General features: G+C 40.2%; 1 protein-coding gene across 3 annotated transcripts; it reads left to right on the top strand.

The window, feature by feature from the left end:
* The first annotated feature begins 883 nt into the window (after positions 1-883).
* Positions 884-22502, top strand: LOC138978601 (uncharacterized). 3 transcript variants are annotated; one of them, XR_011459741.1, is made up of 9 exons: positions 884-1000; positions 14256-14518; positions 15837-15943; positions 16270-16375; positions 16745-16866; positions 17189-17375; positions 18478-18612; positions 20763-21407; positions 21442-22502. XR_011459741.1 is itself a non-coding variant. In XM_070351365.1 (8 exons), the coding sequence occupies exons 2-8, from the start codon at positions 14276-14278 to the stop codon at positions 21228-21230; spliced, it is 1368 nt and encodes a 455-aa protein (XP_070207466.1). In that variant the 5' UTR covers positions 884-1000; positions 14256-14275; the 3' UTR covers positions 21231-22502. The 3 variants fall into 3 exon arrangements, 2 of the variants coding, with proteins under 2 accessions (XP_070207466.1, XP_070207467.1); XM_070351365.1 differs by having other exon boundaries at positions 20763-22502; XM_070351366.1 differs by having other exon boundaries at positions 886-1000; positions 14262-14518; positions 20763-22502.
* The last annotated feature ends 4757 nt before the right edge of the window (positions 22503-27259 follow it).

The raw sequence follows: 27259 nt of genomic DNA, 5'->3' as shown, positions 1-27259 counted from the left end.
CCTTGCCTTGTCTTGTCTGTTCTTTTCTTGTCGTGTCTTGCCTTGTCATGTCTGTTCTTTTTGTGTCTAGACTTGTCTTGTCTTGTCTTGCCTTGTCTCATCTCTCTGGCGTCAAGTTTAACCTTGTACGTAATTGCTGGTAATCAGCAGTAAGACAGCCTTACGCTGTAAATGTTTAGTATTCTGAGATGCGCACACCAAGGGCTTCGATCAAGTCTTCGAGTCAAACAAGGCCGTGTTATTCGCAGGCTCAGTCCTTCGCCTCGGGTTGGGGCTTTGTCTGTACCCGGCGGTCACAACAAAATCGATGTTATATTTCTTGTTAACACAAACACATGCCCGTCTACTTTTGCTAGTGTCTGAACTTCATGTTCTGAGTGGGATGTCAACTGACTCGGCACAAGACTGTCAGTGTTCTTGTTGTTGTTGTTGTTGTTGTTGTTGTTGTTGTTGTTGTTGTTGTTGTCAAAGATAATTGAGCAGTCGAAGTCATCATTGTATTCGTAGATCGACTCCATTTTGCGTTTCGGAGACAGAGATCATTGTTCGGAGACCATTCAACTCGTACCGCTTAATGATTTTACTGTACGTGGTTACTTCCCATTAGCTGTAACACGCACGATACCTGTCCTGACCCAGTTCTATTTTGAGAAGAAAATCAACAACATTGTATGGCTTCGAAAACTGCAAAAGATCCTTCAGCTAAAGGGTTATCTGTCCTGCTGTGTGCTAATTCCAATCGATGAGTCAACATCGGCGGTGAACACGCCTCCCAACAATCCTTTTCAGCACAATTGATACTACGTTTCGCACCTCAGTCATTTCTCCGAAAGGGGAGTTTGCATCCTACGGTTGATGATTATGTCAGCATCTAAAAATAAAGTCTAGTTAGGCGATGTAAGGATACCTCATTACATACCATAGTTAAGTCGCAGTAGCTTCCGATGCGTGAACGGATCACAAAACTGGCAAGGCTCGATCATCGAATACTTCATCACAGGTGAGATTTGTTAACTACTGATCATCGTGAATATAAACGTTAATCTTGTTCTCATGTTTTACGGCACGAGGTGTATCTGGTATACAAAGGAAGCAGAACCGTACCTTTGTCAATTTGTTTTCTATGAACAGGTGCGAGTGTAAACGTTACTGTCTTTTGTCAAAATGAATGGCATCATCTCGATGTAATGTGAATACCGACTAGTATCTCTTCTCAGTTATACATATTTAATGTACATGCATCTTATTAGTCAGACGATTTTCGCTTTCTTGTTCATCAACAACAACAACAACAACAAAAGCAACAACAACAACAACAACAACAAAAACGTTTAGTAAAAAGCAGGAAGTGTTTTCAATTTTTGAGTGACACATTTTCCGTCTCTTGCTCCTGCTTTGTGTAATTCAAAGTACATGTTGTCGCAGAACATGTTACCTTGTTAGTTAGTCAGTAAATCAATCAATTTATATGCACAAAATCCACAGCATATACACATCAACTCAACAGCATACAAACACGCAAAACACACTACAAAACACAAACACACACACAAACACACACACACACACACACACACACACACACACACACACACACACACACACACACATGCAACCTGACGTGTTCAACATAGCTGTAGATGTAGGTAATTGAATAAAATCATATTGTGCTGTCAAGTCTGTGAAAACTGTACATGTACACAAATAGGAAAATCATTTTTGAAAAACAGCAGAAAACCACTTTTTCTTCGAACGACTCATCTTTCGGTTTCCAAGAAGCCTATTTTTGCTGCTCAGTACTTGGGTTGTTTTTTTGTTCCGTATTCGTGTCTGTATCTGGTGAGTATATTTTCATTTTAATCTCGTTAATAGTGACATCGATAAATGTTCTTACGAATCGCCGCTCCAAACTGAAAGTAAAGAACAACTTTTTTTCTTAGTCTGTTGATTATTCGACTGGCTGGTCTGTTGGCTCGCTCTTCTATATAATTATGTCATAATATAAAAAATAATGCAAGACATGCGAGAAGATGCGAATATATTGTATACATGCAGTGAAACTGACACGCGTAGCTTTTTTGGTTTGCACGTACATTGTGGTGCAAATCTTTTTTTCTCAAGTATGTAGTAATATTTGTGAATGTGTGTATGTGTGTGTGTGTGTGTGTGTGTGTGTGTGTGTGTGTTTTGTGACACGGTTATTTCGGTTAAAGTGCCGGGAAGCCTAATCGACGGCCGGCCACCTGACCTACCGATTTAGATTCGGCTCGACTGACTTTGCCACAAAGATAAAATAACATAAGCTGATTTTTGTATGTTTTCATTTGGTATGTCGGTTGAGGGTGACAGACTGACCGGGTAATCTAATAACAAAGGGAAAGCAATCGCTCAAAATACACAACAAACAACAAAAACAGTACAGGAGATGTATGCCGAACCAGTCTTCTGGAAGGTTAGAGAATACGAAAAATTATATGAACAAGCGACTTCCATTCTCAACACGTATCTCTGGTATGTTGGTAAAATATTCTGAAAGGTTCAAAGCAATCCACCAAGTCATTGCTAAAGTGCAGCCTTTTTTGTCATTTTTCGATCGACACCTGCATCAGTAGGAATAGCATACCACGCGAAATACGCAAGGTAGCAAAACAAAACGATCTGTTCAGGGTAGATAATTGGTTTGACTTTCTTCTCGTATGTCAAAGTTGCAAAGTTTTGGCCATTGTGATTATTTTTTGTCGATTTTTCATTCGGCCCTTCCGTTTTTGTCTTGTCGATTTCGAGGGTACCCTTACTTGAGCGGCGGTCACGTGATCCATGTAAAAGAATTATTTAATCCAAAAGGTGATCCGGGGGGCCGGGTAGCTCAGGTGGTAGAGCACTGGACTTGTGATCGAGAGGTCGCTGGTTCGAATCCGGGCCGGGACGGACACGGGTCAACTTTATGTGCAGACCCAGAGACGGTATCCATCTCCCACCCCCGTGTCACCACAATGGCACGTTAAAGATCTTGGTCATTCTACCATAAGTGCAGATGGCTGATACCACCTAAACACGCAAACATCAAAAAGCCGTGAGGGCGTAAAACTCGAATCGTATAAACCAATTCATGTCCAATATAGGCAATTAAGACCTGACGGACAATAAGCCCTTAAAATTTACTAAAGGTGATCCTGAAGGTTAGGTAAACGGCCTTTACTGGCATTTAAAGTTTTAATGAAATGACACGAGGGTTAATGCTTTGATTTGGGTTTGAAATCTGTTGCTATAATTTTTGGCCAAGTTTATATCAGCTTGGAAGCGTGTTTATTATCAATGAAAGTCGGTTCAGATAGCGCTGTGAACCAATATTTGTTATGGTGGTTCTTTCTCCATCGCCGGCAGCCTTGTGGGAGTACTGTCGGAATGCATGTACCGGAGCAGAAAACGAATTGCTTTTTCATTTGAGTGAAACACATTGATTTGTTGAGTTTCACACCATTAAAAGTCAAAGAGCTAACCACGGTAAACAATGCTAGAATGAGTACACAGTGCAGTTAAACTAACGGCTCCCGCAGTGGAGCTACATTTCTCTGTCTCCCCGGCTCTCTCTTTGGCAATATAGCTCTCTCTCTCTCTCTCTCTCTCTCTCTCTCTCTCTCTCTCTCTCTCTCTCTCTCTCTCTCTCTCTCTCTCTCTTTGGCAGCAAATGAAGCCTGGAAGCACGGAAACGAGGACATAGAGGTGGTGAACAGTTACAAGTACTTGGGGCTAAATTTCACCACAAAATTGTCATTGACGCAAATGGTCAGCGATCTGGCCTCAAAGGCAAAGATAAGGACTGGCCAAATCCTAAGATGTTTGTGGAGGCTAGGCAACATACCTAGAAGCGTATTTTTTTAAATATATGACGCACAGGTCCTCCCGATCTTAATGTATGGATCTGAGCTGTGGGGATTCCAAAGGTTTGAAGCTCTTGAGAAAGCCCATTTGTTTGCATGCAAGAAGTTTTTGTGTGTAGGACGACAAACACCAAACAAGATGGTATATGGTGACTTAGGCCGCTACCCACTTTATGTCACTTCGTCGGTTCGCTGTATTAAGTATTGGCTGAGAGTGTTACATTTGCCAAGCGAAAGACTCCCAAGGAAAGCATATGACATGATGAAACATTTACAGGGTTATGGCAAGAAAACATGGTCTCATTATTTGAAAGAAATGTTATGCATGTACGGCTTTGGAGATGTCTGGCTGCAACAAGGTGTAGGCGATTTGAATCGATTTATAGCAGTATTCAGACAACGACTGTTTGATTGCTTCCAGCAAGACTGGCACGACAGCATCATGAACTCGGAGCGATTTGAATTTTATTCGCTCTTTAAACAAGAAATTCGCGCTGAAGTGTATATAGACCATATTCAGCTCCGCTGTTTTCGAGATGCATACATACAATTTCGATTTGGTATTTCACCCATAAACACTCACAAATGCCGCTATCGAACTGACGTTGTACCGGGCCTTTTGATTTGCCCTGTATGCAGAGAGGACGTGGAAGACGAGAAACATGTATTGTTTGTATGCAAAGGATATTGTGATTATAGACTTGATGTCAAAATACTAAGAGAAAAAACCCAGAGTGAAGATGCGAACAGTATTTTACGTGTTATGTCTGTAGATAAAGGGGATTCAGTGGTGCATGTGGCCAGATTCTTATATTGTGTTTTTCAAAAAAGGAAAAGTTTTTGGACTAGTTACCCAATGTGGAACAGGTGAACGAGACGGCGATGTGTTATACATAGTTTGTGCCGTGGAATGTTAGAGCAGGTTTGATTGTAAATAATGTATGCTGGTGTAGTACACTTGTGTTGTTGTACCTATTCAAATTGTTGATTTTTGCGCTGGAAATGTTTGTATGTTAGAAAGAGAGAGAGGGAGAGAGAGAGAGAGAGAGAGAGAGAGAGAGAGAGAGAGAGAGAGAGAGGAGAAAGAGAAAGAGAAAGAGAAAGAGAGAGAGAGAGAGTTTGTGCCGTGGAACGATAGAGAATGATTGAAAGCCGATAATGTATGTTAGCACTGTATGTTAATTCATGCGCTGGATATGTCTTTAGGTTTAAGAGTGATTGAGAGAGAGTGAGAGCGTACGTGCGTTCGTGTGAGTATATGTTAGAGAGAAAGAGATAAAAACCGGTTGATTGTCCATAAATACAAACACACGGCATGTATTACTGACCCCCCCCCCCCCCCGCCCCCCCCCCCCCCCACACACACACACACACACGCACCCCGTTGAAATGAACCATGTGTGTTTAATCAATAAAATGTCTTACGTCTTACGTCTCTCTTTTCCACTGGAAAAGCATCTCAAGTTAAACAAAGCCATTTTCATGCACAAATTGTATTACGGTAAAGTGCCGATTTACATTACATCATTATTTAATAAAGCTACCGACAGATATGGGTCGGTCAACTTGATCCCACTGATTCCACGAATTGACCTTTATAAGACCAGTCTTGCTTTTTCGGGGACATCAGTTTGGAATTCACTTCCATCATCCCTTAAGCACTTAAAGTCATTAAAAAGTTTTAAAAAATGTGTCAAAAAACACTTAATGTCTGAGTTTAACCCGTTTTGATTTACCACACTTAGTATTACGCCAAAGATATGCTGTGCATTGAATATTCTGAACATTTTTTGTTGTACTATTGCTACATGTTCGATTGCTTCCTGCTTGTACTTATAAATACTTGCATAGTATGCATTTGATTTTATGAATAACCACATATGTATGCTCTTCATGACTCATCATCATCATCATCATCATCATCATCATCATCATCATCATCATCATCATCATCGTCATCGTCATCATCACGTGCTGAAGTTTTCTGACTTTTTAACTTTTTAATTTTTAATTTTTCAATTTTACCATTGTGTGTCTATACGTCCCAAAGACAGATTGTAAGAAAAGGCGTAACCTTAAATGTTGATCCTTGTCAAATAAAGTTCAATTAAATTCAATTCAATTCAATTCAATTCAATTCAATTCAATTCAATTCTCTCTCTCTCTCTCTCTCTCTCTCTCTCTCTCTCTCTCTCTCTCTCTCTCTCTCTCTCTCTCTCTCTGTGTCTGTGAGTGTGTGTGTGTGTGTCAGTGTGTGTGTGTGTGTGTGTGTGTGTGTGTGTGTGTGTGTGTGTGTGTGTATGTGTGTGTGTGAGTGTGTGTGTTGTATTGAGTGCGAACGTGATTGCAGGCATGCGGCGCGCGTGTGTGTGCGAGTCGACTTTTCTTTTCCTTTGTATTATATTGACATACATGTACATTTCAATGTTCTATTATGCATTATGTATTCGTATAGGTAATGTTGTAATTAGTAATACTGTATGATTGCGATTGATAATTGTCCTTTTATTGTCTTTATTTTTATATTTAGTCAAGTTTTGACTAAATGTTTTAACATAGAGGGGGAATCGAGACGAGGGTCGTGGTGTATGTGTGTGTGTGTGTGTGTGTGTGTGTGTGTGTGTGTGTGTGTGTGTGTGTGTGTGTGTGTGTCTGTGCGTGTCAGTGTGTGTGTGTGTAGAGCGATTCAGACTAAACTACTGGACCTTCTTCTTCTTCTGGACCGATCTTTATGAAATTTGACATGAGAGTTCCTGGGAATGATATCCCCGGACGTTTGTTTTGTTTTTTTCGATAAATACCTTTGATGACGTCATATCCGGCTTTTTGTAAAAGTTGAGGCGGCACTGTCACCCTCATTTTTCAATCAAATTGATTGACATTTTAGCCAAGCAATCTTCAACGAAGGCCGGACTTCGGTATTGCATTTCAGCTTGGTGGCTTAAAAATTAGTTAATGACTTTGGTCATTAAAAATCTGCAAAATATTTAATTGTAAAAAAAAAAAAATAATAATTATTAAACGATCCCAATTTACGTTCATCTTATTCTTCATCATTTTCTGATTCCAAAAACATATAAATATGTTATATTTGGATTAAAAACAAGCTCTGAAAATTAAAAATATAAAAATTATTATCAAAATTACATTTTCGAAATCAATTTAAAAACACTTTCATCTTATTCCTTGTCGGTTCCTGATTCCAAAAACATATAGATATGATATGTTTGGATTAAAAACACGCTCAGAAAGTTAAAACGAAGAGAGGTACAGAAAAGCGTGCTATCCTTCTCAGCGCAACTACTACCCCGCTCTTCTTGTCAATTTCTCTGCCTTTGCCACAAGCGGTGGACTGACGATGCTACGAGTATACGGTCTTGCTGAAAAATTGCAGTGCGTTCAGTTTCTTCCTGTGAGTTCGACAGCTTGACTAAATGTTGTATTTTCGCCTTACGCGACTTGTTATATATGTCTTAGTTTAGCAGGGACAGATTGTAAGACTAGGCGTGAGCCTAAAATCTCCATCCTTGAGTAATAAAGTTCGTTCGTTCGTTCGTTCGTTCGTTCGTTCTCTCTCTCTCTCGTACATATTCCGATTCAAGTTTTACTGCACCGCTGATTTCTTACGCGCGTGTGAATTATTTCTTATGCGCGTATTAATTATTTAGTACGCGCGCATTAAGTATTTCGTACGCGCGTATTAATCATTTCTCACGCGCGTATGTAATTATTTATGACGCGCGTATTAAAAATGTATGATGCGCATATTAATTATTTATTTCGCGCGTATTAATCATTTCGTATGTAATATTATCTATTACGTGCGTATTAATTATTTATTACGCGCGTAGAGGTTATGAGCCAAATGGCTTTCCATAATCCTTTGGCATAACACAAGGTGACCCGTTTTTCTGGAGTATACAACACGTTTGTAAACAAAGTTGTTGGTCATCATGTTAAAGAGTTGAGCAAATGCAATGACATTTGGGACACATTTGAACACGCCTAATAAAAAGTTGCATTTCAAGTTTCGCATTCGTCATCCATCCAGTTATGGCGTCATTAACTTTTAAAGTATTATACCTTTAAGCCCAACACTAAAATGGACAGAGCGGTTCTATGAATTTTCTATCGGAGCAAAATCTTTGCAAGGCAGGTGTTTCTTAAAGGCATACTAACGCACTCCCGTGTTTACAAAGTGTAGTTTGCCCACAATCGATGTCAAACGCACCATAAGACCATATAATGACGATACGTCACCATGCGCGGACCATAATACATGCATTACAGCTTGTTCTAGCCTCTGAAAAAGTGAGGATGTCAACAAAGCCGCGGTGTTCTCTCCCTTGCATCAACGTTACATGTGTTGCCAAATCTATAAATAGGACGATCCAGATCAAAATGAAAATTCAAATATCTCAACATTTAAGGGGTCCTAGACCACAATATTTTGCAGGGAACTTAATTTAGTCTGTCTCCAGCTGTTGGTAAAGCAATTAGCGTGTATAGTCATCGAGTACATATGGCTTTAAGGTTCAGGAGCAAAAAGAACTATGATAGTGTCTGATCCAGACAATGTGAGAATTTATTTTTGAATGCAGGGCCCTCTTGACAATTGTTGTGCAGCTGACCCTTGTGCAGAGGCACTCGTATGGCGGAACAGCGGCGTTTTTGAGCGGGGTTTTTTTCAAAAAAGAACGAAAAATCAGACGTGTGTATGGTTAAAAGTGAATTTATTTTAAACTCTTAACAAATGCGTTGACATTATTCAGCACACAAAGTGCCATGTTAACATAAGATATGTATTCTTAATACAGAATGGTTTTGCCACACACAAAAATCCAAAAAAAATATTTTGTTGCAGTCGTCAGTCATGTTACTCTTTCTTTATTTATTTTTTTTTTAGTTTCAAAGAAATGTTGACAGATGACTAGTTTGCCTCCAGTATGACAAAAACCAATGCACTTTTCACTTTCTGAAAAAAAAATATACCTTAAACTGAAAGAAAGCGATAAAAATGAAAAAAATTGTCACTCAAATGAATAAAAATCATTTTTGAAAATGTCAAACATCGCCAGCAGCTTGAAACTTGTACATTTCTTGCAATTGTATTTTTCTCGAATCAAGTATTCTGAGAGCATTGAGCAAAAGATAAACATTAACAGACTGGAAAGAATTATATCTTCCTGAAAATTCTGCATTCAGAAGCCTCAGTAACACCAATGACATGTGAGTAACACGACTGAGTAACATGACTGACGTCTCAGAACACGACTGACCATCCTTAGCTAACTTTGATTTATGAACTGATTTTAACTTTAAACGTAAAGTTAATTAAATGGGAAAAATAAATTTGCTTATAGTAAGACATTTTCACTTTATTTACAACTTTTAAGCCTAACTCCACGATTTGACACAAATAAAATGCAGACTTGCCACAAAATAAACTGTAATGATCGCGCCGTAAAACTCCGAATTTGCACAGGCCTAGCAAAATCGCAATTTTATATGATTCAAGGAATGAACAAAATCTTATTTATTTTCAGCATTACTACAGAAATTTACTGCAAACATTTTGCACTGTAACATTATTGATTCTAACAGCAAAATTACTGACAGATGGTAACAGCACTGAGACCAAATTGCCTTGGCTGGTTTCGACATAAGTTACACGTACAAAAACGATCAGCAGTGTTTACTTACTGTTTGACAGAAATACAATTCTTTTCCTCAAACGGCGAAGACAAAGCATAAACAGGATTATCTTTAAAACAACCAAAGCTGCAAAAGTTTTTTTAAACAGTAACATTACAGGCATGGTAACACCACTGACACCAACTTGCCTTTAGATGTTTCGACAAACAATGAAACGTACTGAAACAGATCAGCAGTGGAATCCCCAACGTTTTGGCACGAACAGTACAGTGACCTAGCTGGACTCTAGCACATTCAACTACTCAGGAACTTGTTTAGGAGTGCAGTCAGCAGTTGGTGAATATGGTGGACCCGGTGTGAAGTGGTTTGGGATCCAGTGCGTCATGTTCATGTCAACACGTGTAGACGTCCACATAACGATCAATGGTTCTCGTGGAGGAGTTGCAGTGTTTATCCGAGGCATCACCAGTCTGTGTAAATCCGCGCGCACGAACGGATTGCCACGGTCTGGGTAGGCAGAAAAGATTGGCATTTGCAAGACTGTTGACAATGCAAACACTTGCCATATACCTATGAATGTTTTTGGCTTTATTATCTTCATCACTTCCGCTTCGTATATTCGTTTTACGATGTTCCATTGGCGTCATATCCTTTACAAGCTTTTTTTCCCTTGTAGTTTGTCTTTCTTGTACTTCTACCGTTGATATGACAGCCATTGTTCTCTCCTTTTTGGATCTGCATCTCTTTTCAGTCGGTATCTTCGTTGCTTTTCCGCAGCAGAAAGAGCCACTGTTAATAAGATTACCTGAAAAACAGTAATATTTGATAATCATAACAGAGTTGTTGTCTTTTTTTGAGAAATGATCCCGTAAAAAGTCTTGCATTCTCTCTCTGGCACACCCCTACACACCAACCCCAACCCCCTCCTCTTTCACTCTCTCTCTCTGCCTCTCGGGACACAGGGACACACGTATAATCAACAATTATACACGCAAAAGAAGTATGTGTCGGACAGAAGAATGAAAATAAAACAAGTCGCGTAAGGCGAAAATACAATATTTAGTCAAGTAGCTGTCGAACTCACAGAATGAAACTGAACGCAATGCCATTTTTCAGCAAGACCGTATACTCGTAGCATCGTCAGTCCACCGCTCATGGCAAAGGCAGTGAAATTGACAAGAAGAGCGGGGTAGTAGTTGCGCTAAGAAGGATAGCACGCTTTTCTGTACCTCTCTTTGTTTTAACTTTCTGGGCGTGTTTTTAATCCAAACATATCATATCTATATGTTTTTGGAATCAGGAACCGACAAGGAATAAGATGAAAGTGTTTTTAAATTAATTTGGACAATTTAATTTTGATAATAATTTTTATATATTTAATTTTCAGAGCTTGTTTTTAATCCGAATATAACATATTTATATGTTTTTGGAATCAGCAAATGATGGAGAATAAGATAAACGTAAATTTGGATTGTTTTATAAATTTTTATTTTTTTTTTACAATTTTCAGATTTTTAATGACCAAAGTCATTAATTAATTTTTAAGCCACCAAGCTGAAATGCAATACCGAAGTCCGGGCTTCGTCGAAGATTACTTGATCAAAATTTCAACCAATTTGGTTGAAAAATGAGGGCGTGACAGTGCCGCCTCAACTTTCACGAAAAGCCGGATATGACGTCATAAAAGACATTTATCAAAAAAATGAAAAAAACGTTCGGGGATTTCATACCCAGGAACTCTCATGTCAAATTTCATAAAGATCGGTCCAGTAGTTTAGTCTGAATCGCTCTACACACACACACAGACACACAGACACACAGACACACGCACATACACCACGACCCTCGTTTCGATTCCCCCTCGATGTTAAAATATTTAGTCAAAACTTGACTAAATAAAACCAGGAAAAAATAAGATCAGTCGTGTTATCTCTTCGTCAGTAGTGTTATCAGGCACAAGGTAACACGACTGAAAGTAACACGACTGATAGAATTTATTTGAGAAAATAATAATCACTCCCCAGGCCATGCGTTCTGAACAAACATGTGTCCCAGTACTTTTGATCCTTGCATGAAACAATCAAAAAGTAACAGAAGAATGTAAATTCCTTCAGATCGCCAGAGACACACAGTAACACAACTGATAGCTAGAGACACACAGTAACACAACTGATAGCTAGAGACACACAGTAACACAACTGATAGCTAGAGACACACAGTAACACAACTGATAGCTAGAGACACACAGTAACACAACTGATAGCTAGAGACACACAGTAACACAACTGATAACTAGAGACACACAGTAACACAACTGATAGCTAGAGACACACAGTAACACAACTGATAGCTAGCTAGAGACACACAGTAACACAACTAATAGCTAGAGACACACAGTAACACAACTGATAGCTAGAGACACACAGTAACACAACTGATAGCTGGAGACACACAGTAACACAACTGATAACTAGAGACACACAGTAACACAACTGATCGCCAGAGACACACAGTAACACAACTGATTCGTTAAAAAAAACATATCTTACCTTTCTACACTTGTCGGGTCCACAAGCCATCAAACTCGCTTAGCTGTTCCAGCTGCAGGAAGCTGCTGGAGGATGGCGGGGTAACTCCAGGTCCAAAATGGCTTTGTTTAGGTCTGTTTAACTGTTCTGCTAACACCACTGACAAAAAAGTGACTGACATTAATTTTTGAAAGTTTAAGTCCACATTCAGAGTCTGGATCAACCTTACAATCAAAATCTGTTGCGATAATCCAAAGGTGCTCCCGTAAGCGATTTTTTGCATATTGTTTTAATGGTCTACAATTTTTTTTTCTTTGTAGATGTGGTGGAAGTTTTGAGTGCCTTCAAAAAGACAGGCATATTTAGATACCCCTGCATGTTTAAACCATGCAAAACTAACTTTCAAGTGTCAAGAATGTACTATAATGAATGTTCATGTTGTTTTCTATTCATTTTTGTACAAAAAAATATGTATTATACTGAGATAGATAGGACATGTTTCTTTCTGAATTAATTTAAAAATCAGACACGTTTTTCGTACATTTTTGAAAAACGCTCTATTACGGTCAAGCTTCCAAAGTTCACAACAAAGATTTGTTTTAATAACTGCCACAGTCAGGATTACCTTACAGGCCCCAGTTAAGTTAGTTTCTTATCAAGAAAGCCAACTAACAACATCCTCTCCGTATGTGACCAAGTTCTGAAAGATGAAGTATGGGGAAGTAATTGGGTGAACGATTTATTTTATAACGCAAACCGCATTGTTTCTACACACACACAAAACAAGACCAGGATTTTTGTTCTCCGATTAATGCATGTTCATGTACAGACACTTTGCAGCAAACAATACTAAGTTCAAAACAAGGTGACAGCAGGACATCCACAAAACGGCAGCAGCTGGTCCTGAATAATAAAAAAAACAAGTCGCGTAAGGCGAAATTACTACATTTAGTCAAGCTGTGGAACTCACAGAATGAAACTGAACGTAGTCCGCCGCTAGTGCAAAAGGCAGTGAAAGTGACGAGCCTGTTTGGCGCGGCAGCGGTTGCGCTGTGCTTCATAGCACGCTTTACTGTAGCTCTCTTCGTTTTAACTTTCTGAGCGTGTTTTTAATCCAAACATATCATATCTATATGTTTTTGGAATCAGGAACCGACAAGGAATAAGATGAAATAGTTTTTGAATCGATTTCGGACAATTAATTTTAATCAAAATTTTCATATTGTTAATTTTCAGAAATTGTTTTTAATCCAAATATAACATATGTGTATGTTTTTTGAATCAGAAAATGACGAAAAATAAGATGAAATTCCTTTTGGATCGTTTAATAAAAAAATAATTTTAATTACAAGTTTCCGAATTTTAATGACCAAACTCACTCATTAGTTTTTAAGCCAGCAAGCTGAAATGCAATACCAAACCCCGGCCTTCGTCGAAGATTGATTTGCCAAAATTTCAATCAATTTAATTGAAAAATGAGGGTGTGACAGTGCCGCCTCAACTTTTACAAAAAGCCGGATATGACGTCATCAAAGGTATTTATCGAAAAAAAGAAAAAAACGTCCGGGGATACCATACCCAGGAACTCTCATGTCAAATTTCATAAAGATCGGCCCAGTAGTTTAGTCTGCATCGCTCTACACACACACACAGACAGACACACACACACAAACACACGCACACACACACACATACACACACACACCACACACACATACACACACACTCACACACACACACATACACCACGACCCTCGTCTCGATTCTCCCCTCTACGTTAAAACATTAAGTCAAAACTTGACTAAATGTAACAAAAATGCTTATGTCGATATATTTTAATTTCAGGTTTTTCTTTTTTAAATGAACCCTAATTATGACGACATATAGCAATACAATATAGCATATAGCCTGGCTTTGCCGCTGATGTAACGTGACGTGTTACGCGACGATCATAATGATTTACGTATGATCGCTCAACTTACACCCCGTGGTAATGCTTTGGTGTCAGCTGTTTTATACATGATCGACCTCTTGCTTGGTAGCCGCTAGAGATAGTGAGCGATGTGTCTGCATGCTGAGCAGCCGTTAAAAGCTTTGTACGTTGAGCTTTTGTTGTTGTTCTTTATTCCTTTTTTGTGTGTAGCAGTCTCTATACTAATAAGATGTCCCATGAAGAAACCATGTCTCTCAGTTTCAGACACACCATCGAACATGCCTCAGCACGAGATAGTGGATACGGTGTCTGCATGCAGAGCAGCCGTTGCAAACCTGAATAGAGAAGAGTTCGTGGCTGCCGATACAGAAGGGGTTAACCTCAGTAAGATTGGGTCCATGACCCTTGTGCAAATCGCTACTGCTAGCGGTCACGTGTTCCTATTTGACGTCATGCGAGAGCCCCGGATGTTCAAAGATGGCGGGCTCAAGCGGTTTCTGGAGAAGGGGCCGGTAGTCAAGGTTGGTGCGGCTTTTGTTGAAGATATTTATGCCGCTCCTGACACTCTTCATCACATTCACAACCAACACCACCAGCACTACCAAAACTACTATTCTATTACTGCCACACATACCAATACCTCCAGTCACGACGTAGGCGTAGGGGAGACCGGGCCACCTTGGGTCACTTTTTTAATTTTCCTTCTTACTCGTAAATGAATGAACACTGAGGACCAAAATGCAGTTGAACACAAACTTGAATCACATATTAACACAAAGAACAAACAAATGAGTGCATAACTGGAGCACTTTTGGCACGTTCTATGTTCAAAATCACAACCTTGAATGACCCAACCTGCCCCGAGGCTGGAGCAGGTTGGGTCATAGTCTGGGGCAATTTGGGTCATCTGTGATATAAAGTCAAAAATCATAACCGTCAAATCAAAAACAGTGGTAATTTTTTCTTCACTATCTTCAGACAGTATCTAATTATCTAAAAAAAAAAAAAAAATAGAAATACACTGGAACAACACAGTTCCTATTTGGGTAACATTGACTGACCCGCTTCAGAATGGCAGTCAACTCAATTAATGAACAATCGACAAAGCAATTATTGTTATAACTTTTTATACTGAACACATACTGCACCAAACAAATTCATCCTTAGTAAGTATGAATAACTAAAAAATACATTAGCCTGCAATTATTTTCACCAGACAACTTACTTTTAAGTCCCTAATTTATAGACGAAGACTTTCGTGTAGGTGACCCAAGGTGCCCGACCCAACCTGCCCCGAACAGGGTAATGTTCTGAATTTGACAATTTCACTTGAATAAGATGCTATCAGCTAATATCAAATAGGCTACACAGAGAGTTGACAAAGTTATTTATCTACGATTCCTACACACAATAAGAACAACATACGGTAAAGTATTACAACTAGGAAAAACATTACAACTAGGAAAAACATTACAAGCAACCAAAAGTTTACTTTCGGTCCGAAAACTTGGGGCAGATGCTGGATAACTGCCTGTGTTTTGCCGCCATGTTTTATTCAGTCAGTGGGGTTGGTTATCAAAAAACAAGAAGTGGATAAGGAACGAGATAAAAATGATATGTATAAGGTTAAAAGTGTTGTGACCCAGGGTGCCCTATGACCTTAGGTGCCCCGGTCTCCCCTAAACCTCAATTGAAAACGTCTTTGAAAACAGCTGAAAAGAATCTTTTAGTTTTAGGACGACAGATTGATTAATTGTTTTTTATCGCTTCACGCAAGATGGTTTTTTCCTGTTCAATTCATTTATTTTTCGGTCAAAGCTCAAAATGTCCATTGCACAGGTGCTGCACTCAGCAAAGAATGATGCAGAAGCGCTGCTTGCGCAACACGGAGTGACGTTGCTGGAAAACGTCCACGACACACAGATTGCCCACATGGAAATTCTCAGGTAGGTAGATTCTGAGTGTGTGTGTGTGTGCGTGTGTGTGTGTGTGTGTGTGTGTGTGTGTGTGTGTGTGTGTGTGTATGGTATGTGTGTGTGTGTGTGTGTGTGTGTGTGTGTGTGTGTGTGTGTGTGTGTGTGTGTCTGTCTGTCTGTCTGTGTTTGTGTAAGTATTCAAATGATGACGGAATTACAAAGAGGGGGAAAAAAGCAGTGGCTTTTGCCCATTGCACCAATGCGAAAAGAATGTAGATCCCAGTTGTTATGTTGGTAATTTGCTTTGTTTTATGTGTTGTTCTATTATCATTATTTTTCATTGTGTTTTGTCACAGAAAGGATGGAGCGAAATTCCCTTCACGACCCAAGCTTGAAGAGGTCTGTGAGATTTACTGTCCGGAAAAACTCGCTTTGGTGAAGGCGGAAAAAGACGATATTCAGGTAAGTGTGTGTGTGTGTGTGTGTGTGTGTGTGTGTGTGTGTGTGTGTGTGTGTGTGTGTGTGTGTGTGTGTCTGTCTGTCTGTGTCTGTGTCTGTGTGTCTTTCTGAGTGTGTCTGTCTGTGTGTGTGTGTGAGTGTGTGTGTGTGTGTCTGCCTGTCTGTCTGTCTGCCTGCCCTGCCTGCCTGCCTGTCTGTCTGTCAGACTGTCTGTCTGTCTGTCTTTCTGTCTGTGCGTGCGTTCTGTGTGTGGGTGCTTGCGTGCGTGAGTGCGTGCGGGCGTGCATGTGTGAGTGTCTTTGCGGAACAGGGACAGTCCTGGGTATAAGAGGTTGAACTCTAAATTTTTAGCCTCAGTTTTGATGTTTACAGATCAAATGGAAAAAAACAGAAGGAGAGTACTGGACCAAACGACCTTTGACTTGGGAAATGATTGAATATGCAACCAATGACGTCATCGCTTTGATACCAGAAATTTACTTGGCACAAAAACAGTAAGCCGTTATTTTCCATACTGTAACGAATCTCTATTAATATGAACTAAACTGTACTCAAATACCTTTTTTTTTTTAAATCATCGGGAAAAAAACCCAATAACTTTAATAAGACCAAAGCTGAAAACATGTTCTCCAGGGGAGGTAATCATCTTGCTGCAATTCATATACAGCAGTTGTTTCCCTTGTCAGAGCATTAACTCTTTATTGATAGCAAAGTACGTTCCTGGTACGTATTAAGGCAGTCGAGGGGTTACTATTATCACGGCAACAGCAAAAACAACTGTATAGAGATTACGTGTATAAGTTGTTATCGTTGCAGACTACTAGCTGACAAAGGATTGACGACATTGTTCAAAACCAGCATTGAGAATGACATCAAGAGAACATGCGACTCGCGTGTCAACGACAAGTTGCAGAAAGAGGAGAAAGAGCTTATCCACTCCATTTTGTATGAGTTCGCTGCCATAGTGACCAGGCGGACAAAATATGCAGATATTACGGACGACGTGAGAATTGTTTTGTTGTTACTCCAATAATGTATCAAACTTGAAACCAAGCTTAGGGACTGAGGGTGACTCGTTACACATTGTTGAAGTGGAAAAGATCTTAACACGTGCATTTATTCAAAGGCTTATAAAATGGAAACGCAAGTCTAAGTCGCTGAAGCAGCCACTATAAACGTTGCCTGCAGCTGAAGGGACTACCTATTACACATAGACCAAATAGCCTGGACCGCCAACTCGTCACATGACCCTTCGAGGTTACGACGCTCGACTTTAGCGTCCGGTTTGCGTCCGGTTTGAAAGGCCAGTGAAAAGAAAGCACGCTCCAGTTATTTGTGACAATGGGAGGTGACAATGAACTGGATTTTCCAAAACTCCAAACTAAACTCATCGAAAAACATGTTCCATATGCACTTTAGCTGAGTTTATTTTAGCATTTTCAGAACTTACCTCGGCAACTTCGTCCATGTTTACAATCGACACCGGATATGACATCCCCCTGATTTCTGAAAGGCCATGTAAGCGTAGGTTCCTAAATGCAAGAGGCCGCTACCTCGTAATAGAGAGAAAGAGCGGAGAGAGAGCTAGTTGGCGGTCCAGGATAAATGGTCTATATTACACATCCGAGGGGGTCCAGCGGTATAACTGTAACATTCGCCTGGTATTTCTGGAACGGCAAATTTAGTTACGCAGTTAATGACCGAAAACGGTTGCTTGGTATTGTTGAACGGCAAGTCATAGTTGTTATGTACTGAACAGCAAACGTCGACCGATATTTATCAGTTACCATTATAACTGACCACACTCTAAACTAGAAGTGGTCCAATGTGAACACATTTTCTGTAACCAGTTGTGAACATTGTGTGAGATACTATATGATTCTACAAGCAAAAGTAGCACACAGGTTAAACAGTCAAAAGCGTTTACAATGTGTGCCACTTATGCAAGTACACTTATATATCTAACACGGTGTTCACAACTGGTTACAAAAAGTGTGTTCACATCGGAACACTCCTAGTTTAGAGTACAGTTACCATGATGAGTATCTTTGTGCCTTTGCCAAAATGTTAACTCTTCACGGACTCTTTCTCGGTGATTGTTGCAGAACGTGCTGAAGGCTTTCAGCAGGCTGCGGCTTGATGATCACGCTGCTCTGGACCTGTCTCCCTTGTTTCTTGACCTCAAACTCCAGCAGTTGAAGACTAAACTGGACAAAATTGAAGACGAAATGAGACTAAAGGTATATATGCCACACTGCAGAATAATTTTTCGGGGTTGGGGATGAGTTGGGGAAAGTGGTGTTTTTTTCTCTCCGGCAAATTTCGCTTTTTTTCAAAGAGAGACCAAAAATACCCCTTTCAGAATGTTCCATTTGACAGCATTTGAGTGGCCCCTTAGAGCCCCCACCCGGTCAGCCCCTTATACTCCTGTCTCATTTGGGACCCCCACCCCCCTCCTTGACTCAGCCCTTCAACTCCTCTTTAGCTCTATCATCACCCTCTCTCAAGTCTCTTATGGTAGCTTCACACAAGCTGTAGGACTGTTCAAGAAATTGAAGTTTCCTTACAGTCTAGTCTGAATGAAGTCAACAGTTGGTGTAACCAGAATTTTATGATAGTGCACCCAGGAAAGACAAAAAGCATGATTATTACAACAAGACAAAAACACCAGCCACGACCTCTTAAAGGCTGCCATATACGTAGCGTTCATTAATTAATTCATATTGTGTACATGTGCCAATAAGGTTATAAAACTGTACCTAAGGGGATATAATAACGATTGGCTGTAGCTTTCGAACACAGAAAAAATTATTTCAGTATTGCAAAGTGGTGTTGATAGTGTCGAATGTAAACAGAACAGTCTCAAAGTGAAAGTGGATGTTTTCCGGAAATTGCGAAGTTAACAAGAATACAGAAAAGTGCGCTTTCCTGCTTAGCACAATACGCTACCGCGCTAATCTGACGTGTCAATATCACTACGTTTTGCACGTGGAAGGTGAGCGATTTCCTTCACGCGGGGATTGACGAAGCTGTACTGTCTGTGTTGACGGTCTAAAAATAGCCCAAGTCCTGGAGAACTGTTGCTAAACAATGCAATAAAGAATTAATTATTTCTCGTAATTGGTAAGGACTTCAAACCTAAAACTTTGCAGGAAGCTTAATTTATACATCCCCGCAACGATGGGAAAAGCCCTGGAAGTAATTAAACTAATTAAATAGGACTATGTCAGCCTTTAAGTTAAATCTTTCTCTGGAATCACAACCTGTTCAGCAGGTAACGGAACATCGTGTTTTGGGTGTGATAGTCGATCAAGAATTAAAAATGGCAATCTCATGTACATTATATTTGTCAAAAAGTATCCAAGAATTTGTTTCTGCTATCAAAGTTAAAGCAATATGTCGATATCGCAAACTAAAACTATTTTATCATGCCTACATCTTATCCCATATTAATTACGCATCAACTCTTTGGGATGGCGTCTCTGATATTCACATGAAAAAGTTAAATTCTCTACATCGTTGGGCAGCTAAAATCATGTTAAATGGTCCACAATTATCAGCTGATTTGAAGTTAAAGAATCTAAACTACCTGCCGCTAGTTAAACAATTACAGTTTAATAAGACTGTAATGATCTATAAAGTATATCATGGCGAAGTGCCCAACTATATTCAGGACCTATTTCACAGAGTCACCGAAAGGTACGGGTCTATCAATTTTCTACCACCAATACCCAGGATTGATTTGTTCAAAACTGGTCAAGCCTTCTCTGGCTCTATGGTGTGGAACTCCATTCCGTCTGTAATAAGATTATTAACCTCACAAAAGAGTTTTAAACAAGCTCTGCATAATCATTATATATGTCTACCTAGATGGCTACTACTCTTAACATACATGTGCAAGTAGCTGTCAACAATTGGCAAAGCTTTATGAATTACAAAAATATGTTCTTTATTACATGTATTATGTGGAATTTATGTTGCGATTTTCCATCATCATCATCATTATCATCATCAAATCATCATCATCATCATCATCATCATCATCATCATCATCTTCATCATCAATATTTACACCATATAATCATTGTAAGCATTAGTGTCAACGTTGGTATCGTGTGAATTTTACGGTCGATCACTTTACATGTGTAACCTCAATTAACATGTTGCATGTTTCGCTTTCGATTTGTATGTTGCTTACTTTGTCATTTTGTTGTTTGCTTACTTGTCGAATGTTTGCTGGTTCGTTCGTTTAATTTGTGTATTTGTCATGTTGCTTTACTTGTTTATCATTTGTATTAGAAGTAAGGACCGCTTGTAAGAAAAGGCGTCGCCTTAAACCTCTATCCTTGAAAAATAAAGTTCCATCATCATCTTATATCAATCCACACAGGGCGACGCATTTCAGCCCACCGACGGCATCTGCGGGGCTCTCCAATTCTTCAGCCACTTGAAAGAGGACGCGGAGATCAGTAAGCAAGCGGAACGACTGTTGAAGCAAGTGGACCGCATCATCCTGGAAGACATCGGAAACAAGTACACCACTTCCACCCCGGTCAGACACATCTGCTGGTTCGAGAAAACCTTCCTCTCTCGGAGAATACGTCCTGAAGGCACCCACGATCCGTCCTTCCACAAAGTCGTTCTGCGTCTTCACTGGGCAGTCAGAGAGGAGGAGCTGGAAGAGAGCATTGGAAGGTTCCGAGCCGATCCAGCCAACTTCAAAGTTTCACAAGGGTACGCCAAGCTTCTCCATTTCTACCGATTGGGAGACGTCCCCAGCACGCTGCAGGCCAAAGCCAACGACTTTCTATCGGACCTTGCACGTGCGGGAAAAGATTGCAACACTCGCAGACGGTAGAGCGTCAGGCATTGATTCTAGAGGCCGAGAGTACTATGGGATCCCCATTTAAAGACAACCACCCTTTTAGGATCAGATTTTCTGTTGATAAAGTTTCTAGATTAACTTCCATTTGAAGACTCCCTCGCTTTTGAGACCTGATTTTTTTCTTCAGATTTTTGATGTCATATCGCTTAGGTTAACTCCGTAAATGATAAGTCATATCGCTTAGCTAGGTCAACTCCGTAAATGATAAGTCATATCGCTTAGCTAGGTCAACTCCGCAAATTCGCGTCGGTACAGATCTGGCAGAACATTTTCTACAAATAGTACCGACGGGACGCATGATAAAGGATTACAGTGCTCTTTTCAGGTTTAGAGCTTTGCGGGACTCCATCCATGAATTTCTAGTACGTTTTCTTTTGGCTTCCAGTGCGTATAATTGGGGAGTTCTGTTCGGAAATAACTCTTGTTGTTTGTGTTTTGTTTTTTATTGCCTGTGGAGGAGTTGTATTCCTTTCAAGCCGTCAGTTTCCATTGTAGAACAGTGAGAGACAAAAGAATATGAATGGAAGAATAAGATAATAACAAGCAAGCCGAAGGCCGGGTAGCTCCTGTAGTATAACGATCGCCCCGTACGACTCTTGGACCAATCAGAACGCTTCGTGTTCCACATTCACTGTACGAAATTCGTTCAACGTTTGGTCGACATTGATGCCAAATTCGCATCACGAGGGTGTTTTACCTTTTCACCACCCACCTGTACGCTTCGCCGGGATTTTCAAGCTCTCTGAACGTCGAAATCTCAGCTTAACGATTAAAACTGATAGTGAAGCATCTGGTTAAACTAAACGAGGAACATGTTTTTATATTTCTGCAAATTTTAAACTCCAACTTTGTCATAAATTATATGCTTGCTACCCAAACCAGCACAGTGTCCACACACTCGAAGTTCAAGCTCATTTCGGCAGTTTGATTAACCTCTGTTATCATCAAAATTGGAACTATCATGTGGAATGCAAATTACTCAGTTTGGTGTTGATTCATAATCTTTCGGGTGCAACAATCTGAATGAAAGGTTTTAAACTTGTGCAAATATGAATTTTTTAAAACATAAATATGTACAAAATTATATGTTTCACTGTGTCCATGTCAAAACTGTGGCCTTGTTTTGTTTTGCCTTTTCAGACTTAACTGGGCATGTTAATTTGAAAAGGAAATGTTTACAAGTGTGTGAACAAGTAGTGACAAGATTGATCTGCATAATTATATTAAACTAAAAACCTGCCTGAATCTGAGATTTGTTTTATGAGTGTAGGTGTGTGTGTGTGTGTGTGTGTGTGTGTGTGTGTGTGTGTGTGTGTGTGTGTGTGTGTGTGTGTTTGGGAGGGGGAGGGGGTGGTGTTGTGTATGTGAACTTGTCAGAAAATTCTTTTATAGAGGCATGCTGGTTTAATTAAGACACATCATCCTCTATGCCGTTTAAACTCTACTTATTATTGGTTCAACAGAAATATTTTACCAAAAAAAGTATGAACAAGAAGTTAAAACAGCCCGGTCATAAAAAGCAACATGCTATATCAGTAGCCTACTACAATAATACCCAATATTGACGGACTGTGTGATGATATCTTCCTTATATTGCTTTTTCATATGTTACGTAGATTTCCATAGGTCAATCGGGCAAAACTGAGCTCATTACAAAAGTGATATGGACGACATTTCCGTCGATATCAGTTTTGATATTGACGACCTCTTTATTGCTTCCCCACGTCAAAAACAAAGACACCTACATTTAAAACCAAAACATATGTGAACGGCTCATATCATGGGTAAAATTGACACCACCAGATTAAAATGCTCATTTTAAAGCCATCCATTTGAATTAAAAGGAAACAAAGCATACCACACTGCTGCTTGAAATGAACTCAAACGAAATGAAAAGAACCTACAACATTGTTTTGTGTGTGTGGATTTTAAATACATTCTATTCACAAAACACAGCAGAAAATGGCGACTGATTTGTTGCACAGCGACATTACACTTTTTAAACCCAGGCCAGTACTTTCATCAATGACAGAAGAAAGCAATGGAGGCCTGCATACTACAGTCTTATTGTTCTTTTACATGCCTGAGGGATAAAATGCTGCAGTAAACTGACTTTTAAAACGTCATTGCACTCGGGAGATTTGTCTTCCGCTAATAACTTTGATGTCACACGTTATGGGCAAACTTGAGGCAGGTCGCATTCTTGCAAAAAATCATTTACAACAAAGAAAAGTCATTTTTAGCAAAGATATGGAGAAGCTTTACCATAATAATGTGTTTTAAAAAAGAAAAACATTATAGTGTCGGCAGAACACGACTCTCGTTAAGTCAAATGAGTTTCGTGTCACATCGTTATGGGCGGAAGATTTTCAGTTAAAACGCTGTAGTAGACGAAAATTGTATTGAACAAGAGGCGAAGCCTTCAAGGCTCACGTAAGAAATAGACAAACAGTAACACAAACTCAATCACTCCGTCACACATACACACACACACACACACACACACACACAGTAAGCATTGGTGACACTGTGCAAGAAAGCGAGACACTAGATCTAGATATGTCTGTCTGCATGTAGCCTACTTACAGGGACACGACTAAGAGTAATACCTAATATTCTGGACTCGCAACGAAATATACAAACACATGACAATGAACAACGTTTCGACCTAATGGTCTTCAACAGGTTAAAAAAAATGAAAACAACAATACAAATATCAAAACGACTTATCAGAGAAGATGATGTCCTCCAAGCGCAAAAGAAGGGGGAAGGGAGATAAATCAAAAAGAAAAATGAGCAATGAAAAATGAAACCAAAACGAAACAAATCAGAATGATAACGCTTGAAGGGCCTGAAGTTGAAAGAGAGAGAGAGAGAGAGAGAGAGAGAGAGAGAGAGAGAGAGAGAGAGAGAGAGACAGAGACAGAGAGAGAGAGAGAAAGAGAGAGAGAGAGAGAGAGAGAGTGTCAACAATACCTGCGACACGACTGCCAACTAGTCTCGGCCCGCTCAAAGTAACAATGACCGAGACTTTCAGTAATTCCTTCGCGTGACGTCTAACCCTCTTACGCCATAATGTGACGTCTTCAAATGACGAAATGTTAAAGTTTCTACCACAGACATACACACGCACGCACATACGTGCGTGTGACGTCTTCAAATGACGAAATGTTAGAGTTTCTACCACAGACATACACACGCACATACGCACGCACGCACGCACAGACAGACAAAATTACGATCGCATAGGCTACACTTACGTGAGCCAAAAATTGCTGTCTGTATCATAATTAGTGCCCATACACTTTTGGTGCACCAAATATTGTGTAACAATATGACGTAATTGAGAGCGTGACCTCATAGTTTGTTCCTCAGTTATGGGCAACTTATGGGCGTGAGATTTTTTCAGTGATGTTTTTGTTTTCGACTTTTGCGCTGTCCTAATCAAGCTGGAACAAATACAAAGGTAAGAAATGTTTCTTCTATTATATCCAAAGTCATTGATTGGAACTCAATTCTATTAAATACGTTTCAGCACTTGTAAATACGTGATTTGTCATGTTCTGTGATTCCTGAATTTTCATTTTTGGCTCACATGCGAAGCAAAAGTGAGTCTATGTACTCACCCGAGTCGTCCGTCCGTCCGTCCGTCCGTTCGTCCGTCCGGACGTCAGTCCGTCCGGAAAACTTTAACGTTGGATATTTCTTGGACACTATTCAGTCTATCAGTACCAAATTTGGCAAGATGGTGTATGATGACAAGGCCCCAAAAAACATACATAGCATCTTGACCTTGCTTCAAGGTCAAGGTCGCAGGGGCCATAAATGTTGCCTAAAAAACAGCTATTTTTCACATTTTTCCCATTTTCTCTGAAGTTTTTGAGATTCAATACCTCACCTATATATGATATATAGGGCAAAGTAAGCCCCATCTTTTGATACCAGTTTGGTTTACCTTGCTTCAAGGTCAAGGTCACAGGAGCTCTTCAAAGTTGGATTGTATACATATTTTGAAGTGACCTTGACCCTGAACTATGGAAGATAACTGTTTCAAACTTAAAAATTATGTGGGGCACATGTTATGCTTTCATCATGAGACACATTTGGTCACATATGATCAAGGTCAAGGTCACTTTGACCCTTATGAAATGTGACCAAAATAAGGTAGTGAACCACTAAAAGTGACCATATCTCATGGTAGAAAGAGCCAATAAGCACCATTGTACTTCCTATGTCTTGAATTAACAGCTTTGTGTTGCATGACCTTGGATGACCTTGACCTTGGGTCAAGGTCACATGTATTTTGGTAGGAAAAATGTGTAAAGCATGTGAGTCGTATGGGCTTTGCCCTTCTTGTTCATTTTCATTTTCATTACTTTATTGTCCCATCACTGGGAAATTCGGGTCGTGGATGTCAAAGTAATGGGGTCTGTTAATTAACTTTTTGGTGTTTTTCTTAAGTTAAAGCTGTTGCGCTTATTTGTCATGATGTCAACACATGAATTGCCTCCTGCTTGTCAAATAGACATTCAATATTGTGTGCCGTTCTTATAAGCGCGATGAGACACAACTTTGTGATAAAGCAGTACAGATGGGCCGGGCGGGTGAGACACAACTTCAGGGCCGGACTAGGTAAGGAATAGGGGGGGGGGGGGGGGGTTACAGATGGGGGTCCAGGGGGCGAAGCCCCCTTGGTGGGGGTTGCAAGGGGGCGAAGCCTCCTTAAAGCTGAACGTGTTTTGATGTTCCTGGAGGGAAAGGAAGCCTCTTCTTGAACGAAAAAGGTAAATTCCCCCCCCCCCCCCCCAGAAAAAAAAAACCCAAAAAACCCGCGTTTGGGAGGTACATGCTTACGCCAGGGGGGGGGGGGGGGTGCGCAACCCCTGTAACCCCCCCCCCCCCCCGCCCCTAGTCCGGCCCTGAACTTTGTGATAAAGCAATACAGGTGGGCGGTTGTGACACAACTTTGTGTTAAAGCAGTACAGGTGGGCAGGTGAGACACAACTCAGTGGCAGGGGGATGGAAGCACTTGCTAATGAGTGGGAGTGTGTATGCGCGTGGTGTGCACGAGGATGTATGCACGTGAGTGATATTTGTAAATGTGTATTATAATAATATCATCTTTGTATTTATATTATTGAAATTGTTATATCTCGATGTACAGCGCTAAGAGCATAGTTAAATTTGTGAAGCGGCGCTATATAAGCTATCTTTATTATTATTATTATTACAACTTTGTGACAAAGCAGTACAGGTGGGCGGGTGTGACGCATTTGTGTGATAAAGCAGTACAGGTGGGCAGGTGAGACACAACTTTGTGACAAAGCAGTACAGGTGGGCGGGTGTGACGAATTTTTGTGATAAAGCAGTACAGGTGGGCAGGTGAGACACAACTTTGTGATAAAGCAGTACAGGTGGGCGGGTGTGACGAATTTTTGTGATAAAGCAGTACAGGTGGGCAGGTGAGACACAACTTTGTGATAAAGCAGTACAGGTGGGCAGGTGAGACACAACTTTTTAATAAAGCAGTACAGGTGGGCGGGTGTTACGCATTTTTGTGATAAAGCAGTACAGATGGGCGAGTGTGACACAACTTTGTGATAAAGCAGAACAGGTGGGCGGGTGTGACACAACTTTGTGATAAAGTAGTACAGGTGGCCGGGTGTCACTCATGTTTTCGATAATGCAGTACAGGTGGGCGGATGTGACACAACTTTGTGATAAAGCAGTAGAGGTGTTGCTGTTCGCAGCACAATATCGAGATTCTGCAAGAAGTTTCTGGAAATCCTGCCAACAAATCCAGCAGTGCGTGCTGAGGTGATTTCCAACATCAACTTCCATGGTAGTAAATAAATATACTCTGCAACGGATTTAGGCATGAGTTGGTACTTATTGTATTTGTTCTAGATCGACAAACTGGAAGAGGAAGGTGTTCAGGTCCGGTTGATGAAGCGTGTTAGGAGCAACTACGTTTTCTTGGGATTGGATGTCAAGACCTTCGT

Source organism: Littorina saxatilis, linkage group LG10 (assembly GCF_037325665.1).
Source record: "Littorina saxatilis isolate snail1 linkage group LG10, US_GU_Lsax_2.0, whole genome shotgun sequence".
Taxonomy (NCBI): Eukaryota; Metazoa; Mollusca; class Gastropoda; order Littorinimorpha; family Littorinidae; genus Littorina; species Littorina saxatilis.
This window is presented reverse-complemented; position numbering and strand designations above follow the sequence as displayed.

Excerpts from the sequence above, each read along its gene's own strand:
- LOC138978601 (XM_070351365.1), top strand. The coding sequence starts at position 14,276 with ATGCCTCAGCACGAGATAGTGGATACGGTGTCTGCATGCAGAGCAGCC. Across the intron at positions 14,519-15,836 it reads AGAAGGGGCCGGTAGTCAAG|GTGCTGCACTCAGCAAAGAA; the intron begins GTTGGTGCGGCT and ends TCCATTGCACAG. Across the intron at positions 15,944-16,269 it reads GCCCACATGGAAATTCTCAG|AAAGGATGGAGCGAAATTCC; the intron begins GTAGGTAGATTC and ends GTTTTGTCACAG.